Genomic DNA, 14,955 nt, shown 5'->3' with positions numbered 1-14,955 from the left:
GGTGCCGGTGCTCACTGTCCCCGGCAGGTGCGGGGCCGCAGCTTCTCTCCCCTGCTGGGCACTAGGCACTAGGGGCACTAGGCGGCGCACATCAATGCACCGCCTTGGGGACCACTGACGGGCTTGAAACCCGCTATACCGTGACCCGGCATTTAGCGTGATGAAATTTTTTGGACCCCAAACATCGCGGTATAGCGGGGTTTCACTGTAAACTCATTTGAAACTGCAGTGTTTCAAGTGGTTTTGCATCAAGACCATGCCAACCCTCAGATTTTGCATAATTTCTAAGCAAGAAGATGCATCAGCTCAGACTTGTTGGAAACTGGCCCCAGGCTTATGGGTTTATGAACAGAGTTTTGCATTTGTAATGCAACCCCAAACCATGTCACTATTGTGAGGACTGTGCGTTGTGTGAAAAAATACTTCCTTTTGCTTGTTTTAAATCTGCTGCCTATTAATTTCATTTGGTGATCCCTAGTTCTTGTGTTATGAGAAGGAGTAAATAACATTTCCTCATGATTTTATAGATCTCTATCATATCCCCTCTTAGTCATCTCTTTTCCAAGTCGAAAAGTCCCCATCTCATTAATCTCTCCTCATATGGCAGCCATTCCATACCCATAATCATTTCTGTTGCCCTTTCTGAACTTTTTCCAATTCCAGTATATCTTTTTTGCAATGGGGCGACCACATCTGCATGCAGTATTCAAGATGTGGGCATACCGTGGATTTATATAGCGGCAAGATGATATTTTCTGTCTTATTAGCTATCCCTTTCTTAATGATTTCCAACATTCTGTTCGCTTTTTTGACTGCTGCTGCACATTGATTGGATGTTTTCAGAGAACTATCCACAATGACACCAAGATCTCTTTCTTGAGTAGTAACAGCTAATTTAGACCCCATCATTTTATTGGGAGTTCGGATGTTTTTTTCTGTTTATTTTCTGGCTGCTGATTTATCTTACTTTCTTGATATACCATTAATCCTTGAGGGATTGGTGATCAGTTTTTTTTTTTTCCTGTTGAGCCATTTCACCAGTTTAAAGCTCTTCATCTGGGATCTCAAAGTGCTTTAGAAATATTAATGAATTAAGCCTCATGACTCTTCTGAGGCAGATATGTTTTGTACCTATTTTACAAATGTATCAACTAAAGCACAAAGAGGGTAAGGGACATCCCCAAGATCACACAGTGAGTCACGGGCCAAACTGAGATAGAACCCAGGTGTCCTGCCTCTGTATCCTCTGCTCTAACTACTAAACTTATAGAAACTACTCAACGGATATCTAACCATGTGGGTGGATCCCTGTGCCCATTCAGATCCAGTTGCAGGATCTTACCTTTACTGAGTATAAATCACAGCTCATAATAGACTACAATGGCCCTGATTAGCAGAACACCTAAGCGTGTGCTTCAAGTTAAGTGTTTTGCTGAATCAGGGCCTTAATCAGGCTAAAACAAAATCCAGGCAATGGTTCTATTTACACATCCTAATTTCTGAAAGGATTGAAAATGTGGAAATGAATCCCAATGTTTACATACTGAGTTGAACAAATTTCCTTCTAGATCCCAAATAGGGGTGGATGTTACTTTTTTTTAAAAGAAGCCAAATGGGGCAAGAGACTTTTTCTGTCAGCGCTTATTTAGATGCTTCCATTTAAGCACCTAAATGAGGGCCAGATTTTCAAAGTGCTCTGCAGGTAGCAACTCCCATTGTGACACTTAGGGCTAGATCTCTGAAAGAGCTTGGTACCCAATATGCTAATGTCAATTGCTCTCTCTGACTCGGTTTTTCATTAAGAAAATGGGGATAATACTTTCCTACCTCACATTCATGCTATGAGAATACAGTAGAACCTCAGAGTTACGAACTCTTGAAATGTTCGTGACTCTGAATAAAACGTTCTGGTTATTCTTTCAAAAGTTTGCAACTGAACATTGACTTAATACAGCTTTGAAACTTTACTACGCAGAAGAAAAATGCTGCTTTCCCTTTATTTTTGTGGTAGTTTATGTTTAACACAGTACTGTACTGTATTTGCTTTTTCTTTTTTTGCCTTTGCTACTGACTGACTGTGTACTTCCAGTTCCATATGAGGCGTGTGGTTGACCGGTCAGTTTATAGCTCTGGTGTTTGTAATTCTGAGGTTCTACTGTAAATCCATTATTGTTTCTGAGCTGCTCTGATTCTATAATAATGGGGACCACCTAAGCCTTAGCTGTATTTTATACTTGATATATATAATTTATAGATAGTATTTTGCATTTTTAAACATGTCATAAAAGACTTTTTCCTCAGTACTGCAGTTTAAGTCCCTACTGGTATATAATGGAGAGCAATTATTTATTTTTTAAAAGCAATATAAAGCCCTGAGCTGCCTGAAAGCCATTAAAATTTTAATTCTTAGAACTGTTCCCTGACTTGACTGTGATCCAGTTTCTGTGCAGGCGAGGTAGGAATTAAAATTAATGAACCCAAACAAACTGGTGTTTCAGAGACTCTGTCTTTGCCAGGCATTATATTTTCATGACAGAAATCAGTGAAGTGTAAATATAGTGTTCAATCACTGATGTATGTTAAGAACTCAGTGTTGTTCCCATAAATGTTGAATACAGAGAAGAGAGAAATGAACTCTTACAGTACACAGAATAGGAACTCAATAACAGTGTTTTTTTTTTTTAAAGGAATAAACCAGAGCAAAATGAATAAGGTGGCCTCAATCCAATTCACAGTGGATAGTTGTCAACATCTTATCTTCTATTGTAAGAGGCACAATTGCTTGTCATCCTTCCTGCTAGTCTCACCAGAAAGGTCAAGAACTGAATAAGCCTGGATATGGAACAATCTTTCTATTACTAGGGGTGATTCTGTCAGGTCAGCAGATTCATGGGCATGATGATACATGTATTGCACCTGGAGTTTGGAAAAAGAGCACATTGGTCTCAAGGACTGTGTCTCTGGCACCTTTTACTAATAATGTATTCATTTCATTTTGTATAAATTATAACAAGTTGTTTAAATATCTGGGTCAAAATCCCAAGGATAAGTGAATCGAATAATAAATTTCCCCAGATAGGATCAATGTCAGTCTTAACTGATGGGGCAAAAATTTGTGAATATTGATCAGAATCTGTTTGGCTGCCAGAGATTCAAGGAACTGAGCATCAAATGAGATCAGAGGCTAAGGTTAGGGAAAATTATTGAAGCCAATGACGTAAGAGGATTCCACTCATCCAACTAGTGGCCTCATTTAGAATCATTTATGTGACCTCTATAATTCAGCCAGTTATGGTAGCAGTCATTCCTCTCTCAGCAGTGTCCAGAAGCAGTTTGCTCACTTCAGAGTGGGAAAAAAAATCTCTCTTTAATTCTAGTTTCACAGGGAAAAGATACCCCTATGAAATCATTCTCAGATAAGGCTGGTTGGTGCCCAGCTGCAGGTGAATTGTATGCGTGTTTGGTGGTGGATTTAGATTACCTCTTTACATATGTGTCTTAATTACTAGGGGACCAAATCTGAACATCCCTTCTCCTTCCCCAATAAATACACTTTTGTGATGTTGTCGAAACACTAATAAACTAGTCTTTACTAAATCAGTAAAGATTTGGGGTTCACATAAACATCCAAAAGTTCAGGTGCCATCTTCCCCACACAATCCTCCTCAACCAATAAGCTCCATCTGCCTTCAGTTATTTTCTTGGGAGAGGCTCTGTAGTTTGCTGCCCCTTCCACTGTGCTCATGGGCAACTTCAGGGTCATCTCCCTCAGGCCATGGCTACGCTTGCAGATGTAGAGCGCTTTGGGTTAAACCAGCCTTCGGAGAGCGCACCAGGGAAAGCGCTCCAGTCTATCCACACTAACAGCTGCAAGCTCACTGGCGTGGCCACATTCGTGGCACTTGAAGCAGCATTTGGAGTGGTGCATTATGGGCAGCTATCCCACAGAGCACCTCTTCCCATTCTGGCACTGTGGCTTGTGGGAAGGGGCGTGGGGTGAGGGGCATTCTGGATCCTGTCCTAATGCCCCGTGATGCATCGCTTCGCATCCCAGCAATCCCTGTGTTTCCGTCCACATTTGGCGCCATCTTTCAATGGTTTCTGTGCAGAGCGTGCTTTGTCTTCCCTTTCAGGCTGCGGGAATGGAGCCCGAACTGCTGCAGAACATGCTGACAAGTCTCACCAGCACATCTCGTTTGGCAGTCGAGTTACTGCTTAAGATCCAAAGTGACAGTGCGGAGTCCGATGATGATCTCGAGTCATGTAACGCATACGACACAAAATTGCTTGTCTCATTCACGGACATGCTCAACACCATGGAACACCGCTTTTAGGCTTGGGAAACAAGCACTGAGTGTTGGAATCACATCGTCCTGCAAGTCTGGGATGACGAACAGTGGCTGCAGGACTTTTGGATGAGAAAAGCCACTTTCATGGGACTGTGTGCTGAGCTCGCCCCAACCCTGCGGTGCAAGGACACAAGATTGAGAGCTGCCCTGCCGGTGGAGAAGCAGGTGGCTATTGCAATCTGGTAGCTGGCAACTCGAGACAGCTACCGATCGGTCGCTAACCAGTTTGGAGTGGGAAAGTTGACGGTTGGAATTGTGTTGATGCAAATTTGCAGGGCCGTTAATCGCATCCTGCTCAGAAGAACCGTGACTCCGGGTTACGTGCATCACATTGTGGCTGGCTTTGAACAAATGGGTTTCCCTAACTGCGGAGGGGCAATAGATGGGATGCATATTCCTATTCTGGCACCAGCCCACCTAGCCTCTGAGTACGTTAACCAAAAGGGGTATTTCTCCATGGTTCTCCAGGCGCTTGTGGATCACCGTGGTCATTTCATTGACGTTAACGCAGGCTGTCCAGGAAGGGTGCATGACGCACGCATCTTTTGGAACACTGGCCTGTTCAGGAAGCTGCAAGCTAAGACTTTTTTCCCAGACCAGAGGATCACCGTAGGTGAAGTCGAAAGGCTCATTGTGATCCTTGGAGACCCCGCTTACCCTTTAATGCCTTGGTTCATGAAACCCTACACAGGGAGCCTGGACAGCAGCCAGGAACGGTTCAACTACAGGCTGAGCCGGTGCCGAATGACTGTGGAGTGTGCTTTTGGCCATTTGAAGGGCTGCTGGCGCTCTCTTTATGGGAAGCTGGACTTGCCTGAAGACAGTATCCCCACGGTTATATCCGCATGCTGTACCCTCCATAATATTTGTGTAGGGAAGGGTGAAAGCTTCACTCAGGAATGGGCCTCGGAGGTTCAACACCTGGAGGCTGAATTTGCACAGCCAGAGAGCAGGGCTATTAGAGGGGCCCAGCTGGGGCTGCAAGGATTAGGGATGCCTTGAAGGAGCCAGTAATGTCTGGTGCTCTGCACAGGAGATAAGTGCAGTGGCTGTGTTTGGTACACTTACTTGCAGTGCTTGTTGCTTTCCTGGGCTAAGGTATATTTTGCTTTATGCACTAATAGAGTGTGTTTTCAAAGTAAAAAACTCCATTTATTGAAAAGAAAATTTATTTATTGAAAAAAAACTAAGTAATACCCAAATACCGAAAGAGCAAGGGGGTGGGGTGGGAACCGGTTCACCCATAGGCTTGAGTATGACCTGATTTCATACTCTCGAGTCCTGTCTGGAGTGCTATGCACTGAGTGCTGCACTTCAGGATGGCTATAGGGCATGTTGAGGGGGGTTGAGTGCAGTGGATAAGGGTCGTAGTTTTCGTGGGTGGGTGGTGAAGCTGCGGGTGTAGGAGGCAGCTGGGGGCAGTAAGAACCCAGATGTTGGGGAAAGTGGGTTGGAGGGGACATGTGGGCACAAGGGGAAGAGTTTTGGGACAAGGGCTGCGGGGGGGGAGGGGGAGAGCACAGTAGTGTTCTGCCTGCATGGCAACGAGCACCTGGATAGAGTCCGCTTGGCGCTCCATGATGCTAATCAGCCATTCCGTGCTTTGCCGCCGGTGCATCGCGTTTTCCTGGCGGATCCTCCTTTCGCTCTCCCTCTGCTTCTGTGCCTTTTGATTCTCATTTACAGACTGCTGCATGACTTCATGCAGCATGCCTTCTTTGCTTTTACGTGAGTCTTCTCATTCTGTCGGCCAGTGATAAAAATGACGGCTCAGATCTCAAGGTTGCACCTATACAGGCAAAATGCAACTTAACAGAGGCAGCATTGTACACACCAGACAGAGCAATGTTCCCCACACTTAAGGAGGGCAATCACAAAAAACATACTTTGCCTGTCCCAAAGCGAGTGCATATAACCCACAGGAGCCCCAGAAATGGTGAATAGCACAGGGTCCATGGGGACTGATTGTTTCTTGTCTGTACTGTCCTCTGGGTTCCTGTGCCCGATCCCCTGGTTGGAACTGTCACACGTTTGCCTGGCGATTGTAATGGGTTCGCTGGGCCTCCTGTGCCTTCTCCAAATGTTCCCGTACAATAGGGGTAACCTGGGCTATCCGGTCTCGCATCTGCATTACATGCTCTATTATATTTCTCCCCCATTGGGTTCCTCTTCGGCGATATCTAGTATGCCACGGGGGTGATGCCCATATAATAACTCGAAGGGGGAAAACCCAGTTGAGGTCCGAGGTACCTCCCAGATAGTGAACATAAGGTAGGGTAGTAGGGTGTCCCAATCCTTCCCGTCCCGACTTACCACCTTCCTTATCATAGCCTTGAGGGTTCGGTTAAACCTTTCTACCAACCCATCAGTCTGCGGATGGTAGACCGAAGTTCTCAGGTAGGTATATGGAGCAGCATACAGAGGTCCTTCATTAGCGTCGACATAAATGGGGTTCCTTGGTCGGTTAATATCTCCTTCGGTAGCCCCATTTGGGCAAAGATCCCCACCAGCTCTTTGGCTATAGTTTTAGAGGCCGTGTTCCGCAGGGAGACGGCTTCTGGGTAGTGAGTAGCATAGTCCAAAACAACAAGTATATATTGGTGGCCCCGAGCCGTCTTCTCCAGGGGTCCCACTAGGTCCATGGCTATTCGCTCGAAGGGAACCTCTATGATGGGAAGGGGTACTAAAGCTGCCCTCAAGTGGGGATGGGGACTGTGCAGCTGACACTCCGGGCAGGAGGCACAGTACCTCCGCACTTCTTCATGTACTCCGGGCTAGAAAAACCATTGTAGGACTCGTGCCAGGGTCTTCTCTACTCCCAAATGTCCCCCAAAAAGATGACTATGAGCAAGACTTAATACAGCATTCTGGTGTTTTTGAGGTACTAGGATCTGCTGTACCTTTTGCCCCTGTACTGGTGCGACCCGGTATAAGAGATCCTTCTTCAATATGAAGTAGGGTCCTGGTCCCTGGGTTTTCCCTTCCACGGGGACCCCATCTATTTCAGTCACCTCCTTCCTAATGTTGTCATACCTTGGGTCTTCTGCCTGGTCCCATCCAAAATTTCCTCTCCCGGGGCTAATCTGCCCAAGATCTAGGGGCACAGTCTCTGTTGCCTCTACTGGTTCAGAAGCATTAGGGTGGGGGTCAGACTCAGGTGCTTCTCCCTCCTGCGTGGCCTCCTTTTCAGCTGCGCGGGTCCACCTACCTACAAGAGCAACCTTCTGGCTTTGGGTCAGTATTTGGGTTCCCAAGGCCTTAGCTGCCCTTCTTTCCCTTTTTGTCTTTCTACCCTGTCTGGGAGTGGAGAACAAATCTGGGGATATTTCAGAGAAGATTGGGGGTTGACAGTCTGCTGTGGATGCATCATCAATTTTAGGGTCCCCATCTTTCTCCAATCCCCCTACTGGGAGTAAGTTTCCAAACCCTGGGAAGTCCCTCCCTATGAGCACCGGGACTACACCTGCTGCTACCTCAGTAGTGTTCCCTTGGATCTCGGTTTTTACTGGGATGGTGGGGTAGTAACTAACTGTCCCATGGACACGTTATCCCCGTACGTTTAGCCTGCAGCAGCTGACTATGCTTCACGAGCTTCCCCGAGACAAGCGTGATAGCACTCCCCGAATCAACCAGTGCCATGGTCCCTATCCCATTTAGTTTCACTGGTCTGGTATATATATGTGGGGTTAGTGAGACCCCCACAAGGTGGATTAGGGAGCATGGATCTGCCCAGTTCCCCAAGTTACACTGCATAGGCTCCTCAGCATTGGGACACTGTGCAGCTATGTGTCCCCACCCCCGCAGGCATAACATCTGTATGGAGCCATAGGCGTTCCCCGGTCTCTTGGTTTGGGCAGTCTAGCACTACGATCCTCTTCTCCCTCAGTGCTCCGAATCTTTGTGGCCTCTGATGGGCCTTCAGCCTCTCTCTTTTTCCACCTGGGCCCTCCTGGTGGCCCAGTCACCTGAACTTTAGGGCTTGGTGCTGCTAGTTTAACCCAGGGTGCCTCTTCCTTAACTGGTCGGGTCAGCTCCCTCGCTGTCCTTCGCCTCTCTACCAGGGCGACAACCTCATCATAGGTGGAGGTTCGTTCTGGCTTACCCAGGCATGAAGGTCTGGTGGTAGTCCCCTCATGTATCGGTCGATGACCAGAACCGCTAGTATCTCTTCCAGACTCCGGGACTCTGTTTGCAACCACTTTCGTGCGAGATGGATGAAGTCATACAATTGGGACCTCGGGGTTTTGTCTTCCTGATACCTCCAACCGTGATACTGCTGGGCCCGCACTGCTGTCATTACCCCAGATCTGGCCAGGATCTCTGCTTTCAGCTGGGGGTAGTCTGCCGCAGCCTCTTCAGGCAGATCATGGTAGGCCTTCTGTGCTTCCCCACACAGGAATGGGGCAAGGATGCCAGACCACTGATCTCAAGGCCAGGCCTCCCGTAGGGCTGTCCTCTCAAAGGCCAGAAGGTATGCCTCTACATCATCCTCCCGTGTCATTTTCTGCAGCCAATGGCTGGCCCGTATGAGCCGCGTCCCACCATGGCCGCGATTCAGCTCTGTAAGGGACTTTACCTGGTTTACCAGTTCCCACAACATGGCTCGGTCTTGAGCAGCCTGGTCCATCAGCAGGCGATTAGTCTCTTGCTGCAGCCACACTGCCTCCTGTTGGGCGGCTGCCTGGACATGGGTAGCCTCCTGCTGGGCCGCCGTAGCTTGTATCAGTGCCCGCACTATGTCATCCGTTGTGGTGAAAAAAAATAAACCCTCTCCCTCATTTATTTATTTTTTAAATCACCCTCCTTCTTCTGCCACGCTGTGCACCCCAAGATCCCACCTCTGATAGCAGTGTGACAAAGTTCCTCCTCTATCTTGGTGGGTCCTGCGCTTATTGGTGGATTTTCTTGCCTCAGAGATTCACCATGTGGGTTGGGGAACAGCCCAGAGACCTACCCCTCTGGAAGAACCCACAGGCCAGGTCAATTGGGAGGTTTGGGGGGAACCCAGGCCCGCCCTCTACTCCGGGTTCCAGCTCAGGGCCCTGTGGACTGCAGCTGTCTATAGTGCCTCCTGTAACAGCTGCATGACAGCTACAACTCCCTGGGCTACTTCCCCATGGCCTCCTCCAAACACCTTCCTTATTCTCACCACAGGACCTTCCGCCTGGTGTCTGATAATGCTTGTGCTCCTCAGTCCTCCAGCAGCACACCCTCTCACTCTCAGCTCCTTGCGCCTCTTGCTCTCAGCTCCACACACTCGCACCACAAACTGAAGTGAGCTCCTTTTTAAAGCCCAGGTGCCCTGATTAGTCTGCCTTAATTGATTCTAGCAGCTTCTTCTTAATTGGCTCCAGGTGTTCTAATTAGCCTGCCTGCCTTAACTGGTTCTGGCAGGTTTCTGATTACTCTAGTGCAGCCCCTGCTCTGGTCACTCAGGGAACAGAAAACTACTCATCCAGTGACCAGTATATTTGTCCTCTACCAGACTCCTGTACCCCACTGGTCTGGGTCTGTCACACTGGGTACAGTCATTCTACTGCCATTATTGCCTACCTGACTGTTAGATTCATTGGTACTGGCATTACCTTTCCTCTCAATGTTCATTCTCCTACCCCTTGTGCTTCCTTTCTCCATTGCTGTACTCTTTCTTACTTGATTTTCCAGTCAATATTAGAATCAAGCATGGAGATTACATGAGCATCTCCTAACCGTCTTCCCCAAGTTCCTAGTTTACAGCTCTTTTAGTCAGCTGTGCCAACCTTCATCCCAGAAGTCTATTTCCCTCCTACTCAGATGGAGTCCATCCTATGAGAACAGTCCTCTGTCCATGAATGTCTCCCAGTGGTCAAACATCCCAAAGCCCTCCTTATAGCACGACTGCCAGAGCCATCTGTTGATCATCATAATTTTGTCTTGCATTCATTCTCCTTCTCTAGGGAAGGGTAGAATCCCATTGATGATTACCTGAGCCTCAATTTCTTTAAGCAACCTCCCTAACCTGGTATAATCTCCCTTGATGCATTCCAGGAAGAATTTGGCAGTATCATTTGTTCTCATGTGAAGAAGAATCAGTGAATTTTTTTCTGCTCCCATTAGGATCCCCTTCGGCCTCAGGTCCACATCCTGTGTTTTAGCTCCTGGCAGACAGCACACCCTTCTGTTCTCCTGATCAGCTCAGGTGACAGGCCTGTCTGTTCTTCTTAGTAGGGAGTCACCAGTCACATAGACTGGCCTCTTCCTGGTGTTGGTACAATTCTCTGGCCTTCCTCCTGTTCTTTCTGTGTGCAAGTCCTCTTGTCTTTTGTTCTCCCTTGCAATCTTCTGTGAGTCAACCTGTATCCTCCTGGGGCTCTGCACTCTGGGTATCTACATTGACTCTACCCCTCTTCTGAGGGCACTAGCTGTGTTTCTTTTCTCCCTTGCCCTCCTATCTTCTGTTACTGCCTGCTGTACCCCCTTCTTCATTTTCCAACTCAGAAAACCTGAACTCTATTTCTCCTTTGCTAGCTGGTCTTTTCCTCTGCTTGGTTCTCATAGTCACATGCTTCCACTGGCCACTTTCCTCACCTGGCAGTCTCCCCTCACAGTTCTCCAGTCCAGCTTGCATCTGAGAGTCTTGAGTTTTTCTTTCCGCCACCTCTTGTTTTCCCTCCATCATCTGCTTAAATCCCTTTCAAAACTCAACGATAGTTTCCACCTGCATCTCCAAACCTTCTCTTCCATCAGTTCTGTCAGGAGGCAATCCATACAAACAAAGCTCTTTTTGGGTACCTGCTCCAGGATCATGTACATCCTGCAGCTTCCACATCTGGTCATCTACATTGTCTCTTCCATTCATTAGGTCACTACCACTGCTGTCTCTGTGTCTGTCAAAACTTTCCTGCCTAAGCTCCTGTCAAGGAAAAGAAAAAAAGAAAAACAAACCAACCAACCAAATACCAAAACAGAAGCAGAACACCACACACCTCCTCTCCCAAACTCTCCTTATAAACTCCCACTCAAATGCTCCTGTTTTCAGCTCTGTTTGCTGGCTCCTGTTCCACTGGCTGGCTTCTTTGCTGCCTTTATAGGCCCTCTGATCAGGTGATCATGTTAAATGCTGGAATCATTGAATATTGTCTGTTCTTTTCAGATTTTCACAAGGTTTAAATGAAATACTACAAGACTGACTTTTTTTTTCAAGGAATTTCAGTCACATGGAAAGATAGGCCACTTCTAGCATTGAATGAGCCCTGGGACCAGAACCACAGGCTGACATTTGAATGGATTCACCCGTAAGGTTCTAGTTTTGGCTTTCTCTGATCTTGGTAGATAAAAATATCCAGGATCAACACAGACCTTGTGTTCTGTCTGAGCGGTAAACAAAGTGTGAAATGTCTGGCTCAGCCTACCTAAAACGAACATTAATTATTTTTATTATTTATTTTTAGGATGCGATCCATTTTCTTTTTTTGACATTTTTAGTTTTCCAGTTATTTAAACATCTCTCCCCGCCAAAAAAGAAACAGTTTTCCTCTTTTCTATTCCTAATCTTGTGATGCTGTTGCTGCCCCCCCACCGCTACCTGTTAAAGATCCTGATCCTGAAAGTGCCTCCATGTGATTGGACATTCCCCCCCCCCCCCCCCCAATGCTTCTACGGCAAGTTTGCAAAGTTGCCAAACTTGCAACTTTAGGGCTATAGTTTGCATCATCCCACATTATTTACATTATTTTTTTAATTCAAATATTTTGAATATTATCCAAAGAGTGGGAACTCCTATTACAAAGTTCATCTCCATGTAGGGGTATTGGTTTAGCTGTGCTAAATTCTAGCTGCAGTTAATGGGAGTCAACTGAAGCTTAATGGAAGATCTTCATTCTGAAGTTAATGAGAGCCCCATGCTGCTTACAGCTGAAGGCAGAGTTCAGCCCTGTGAGTCTGAAGTTTTCCCTTTCTTATTTAATCTAATAAAATATTTCTTTTGTTTCTGATCATACTTTTGACATTACTATTGTCCAAGGCCTCCCTTCTGTTTTAGCTAATAAAATATTCGTCTGTATTTGGCAATTGTAAATGTGAGGAAAAATTACAGCAATGATTGCGATTCAAAGCCCTTTCACAGCTAGAGTGAATGAAAGTAGATACTTTTGGTAAAACATGGTGGGAGAACAAAAAGGCAAATATAGGAATGAGCAGTTCAAAATACTCCTTTATTTTTCAGTTGCAATCCCTGACCTAGTCTATGTTTGTGCTGGCTTAAAAAAACAAAGTCAGGTGAAACACTCCAGAAAAGATACCATATGTTGCTGCAGGCAGGAGTTATGGCATTATTCAAAGACCCAGTATAAAGACAGAGCTAGCATGATGTTTTTTCATATTTGCTGTTAAGCAGCCATACGTAAGAAATGAATTAATCTCTGCAGTAATCTGAGGAAATATGGTACTGTAAGTGTGTATCCTCAAACCAGTTTTGCAAATTGGGTCAGAGAGCTATAATTAACCTAGATGAAGTGGCCTTTATTTTCCACAGTATTTGATCAAAATAGTAGATTACACTAAATAACTCCTTTAATTCACGACACCTGAATAAACTGCAGGAAAATCACCATGGAATGCATATTTCACTATCTGCAGCCATAAAAACAATATATCCTGGATAAAACCCTTCCTTTATTTCTACATTTAAGTGAATGCTAAGGATGAAAACCTTCCAGATTGAAAGGTGCATCACAGTGAAAGCAATAACCAACAGTGCTTTTGAGACTCACATTGTGCTTCAGCATTAGAATGGAATAATTCTCTAGTACTTCTCTAGTTTAGGGTCCTTCCCATGTCTACTATAAACCCTCTTTTCCACCTAAAAATATTTCTTGGCTGTTTCAATGCACATCAGGCTGAAAGTTATCAGACTGGATGTAAATTATGAAAGAAGGGGGCTTGAGCTGGCTACGCTATATTTTTAACCGAGTGGTATTAACAAAAAGTTCATGAATAGTGTCCAAAGGAGTTTTGGATTTGATTATCTACCTCTTTCCCCATTGGTTTAAATTTTTAAATTGAAAATGTTCAGCTTCTTTGACTTGGGCTACTTCCTTTCTTTATTTAAAATTTTTCATTGTGTCCAAGTTTTCTAACTTAAAAGTAGCAACTTTTCAGAATACTCCCTGTGCCACATGTTAAGGATCCAAATATGGGGCCATGGTGCCTCCCTGGCACGGAGCCTGTAACAGCTGTGCGGTCCAGCCAGGCTCTGCAGCCACACAGATGTACTCAAATCCAAAGGAGGGGTAAACTATGTCAGCCAGTAAAGAGGGGGCCCTTTGCCCCTTATCCACCAGATTAGTTGTTGGCGAAAGGCACAGCCATTCAACATCAAAGTTTTGCAGAACGATTTGCTCATAAAGTAAAGATCTCAGTTTCACCCCTGTCCCCCTTCTCTCTTTCCCCAACCAACGGCATCTGTGTGCTAGTAGCACCACAGGCAATGCCTAAAGGCAGAGAGTTCTTGGATCTATATGAGTCCCCCCTCACCACCCTCTCACAATAGGTATGATTGTCCTTAAAACTGGTTGGCTTGTGAAGTAGCCAATTTGCAAAGAGGTAAGGGACACTTACTATCGTGCAAATTAGCTGGAGGCTTTGGGCCTGTCTCAAGGACATACCTTAAGATGATGTCAGGTTCTATTTATAAATCCAAGTCTATATTACTGCAGTAGACACTTGGTAGTACCCATTATAGTTAAGGATGCAAAAAGTTTCCGTTATTGGCTCTTGTTTTTATGTGCTCATAACTTTCCAATACTGTCACCACTTGGACTGAAATTTTCCTTTGTTATTCTATGCCAACATGCAAATATTTTGGGGAAGGCTTCAACAAAATCCTTCAGCTGTTTCTGAGTTTGAGAGAGTGGAAAAAATACACTTTTGCCTGATGATAAAATTCTAACCACACTCTTTTGAATGGGACTCTTGCAAAAATAACTAGTTCAAAACTTGACTCAGCCTGGACCTGGTACTTAATGAGAACTGTTGCTTTTGCTTGGTTTTGCACATGAAAATGTCTGAGCAAACTACAAAACAACTTCATAGCATGCTCAGTATCATCTATACGTATGTCATTGTCCTCCACTGGATAGAATCAGAACTTTTCAACAGTTTCATAGGCACTATAATGCTGACAGCTAACACAGATTTTTATTATTATTTAGCTCAAGTGCTCATGTCCTGTGTCTTGGATTGATTTTGTGCCTGCTGTCACTTAGAAACTCAGAGGGGCCAAGGTGTCCAGCATAGTGACAACCATGAAGGTCCTAGACTGGCTCAGATTTTTATCACAAATTGCATATTATAAAGTTTACAGGATGTACAATGTGTAAAAGTTAATTTTGTTGTTGATGCTTAAGTTTGCATTAATGATGGGACTATTGAGTGTTTCTTTTTTACATTTAATGTTAAGTAGCTGGATAAATGAGTTTCTGGGAGTGCTCACAGCTTCCTTGTCATCCCTAAGGAATATATACATAAAGGTATTTACTCTGGACTGATTGGTTTTTATAGAAAAATTGAAAATGAGTACTGAAAAAAATCAGTACAGATCTAGTTTTGATTGGCCTAAATAATTATT

The 14,955-nt window shown here is 45.2% G+C and overlaps 1 protein-coding gene across 1 annotated transcript in view; it reads left to right on the top strand.

Annotated features, from left to right (window-relative positions):
* Positions 1–14,955, top strand: part of LOC117871880 (potassium voltage-gated channel subfamily KQT member 1-like) — a 466,257-nt gene that overhangs the window by 423,686 nt on the left and 27,616 nt on the right. The window contains exons 22-23 of the mRNA XM_034759710.1: positions 2,316–2,324; positions 9,835–9,857. Coding sequence (XP_034615601.1) covers positions 2,316–2,324; positions 9,835–9,857 — 32 coding nt within the window. The remainder of the gene's footprint in view (positions 1–2,315; positions 2,325–9,834; positions 9,858–14,955) is intronic.

This window comes from Trachemys scripta, chromosome 1 (assembly GCF_013100865.1).
Source record: "Trachemys scripta elegans isolate TJP31775 chromosome 1, CAS_Tse_1.0, whole genome shotgun sequence".
Lineage (NCBI taxonomy): Eukaryota > Metazoa > Chordata > Testudines > Emydidae > Trachemys > Trachemys scripta.
This window is presented reverse-complemented; position numbering and strand designations above follow the sequence as displayed.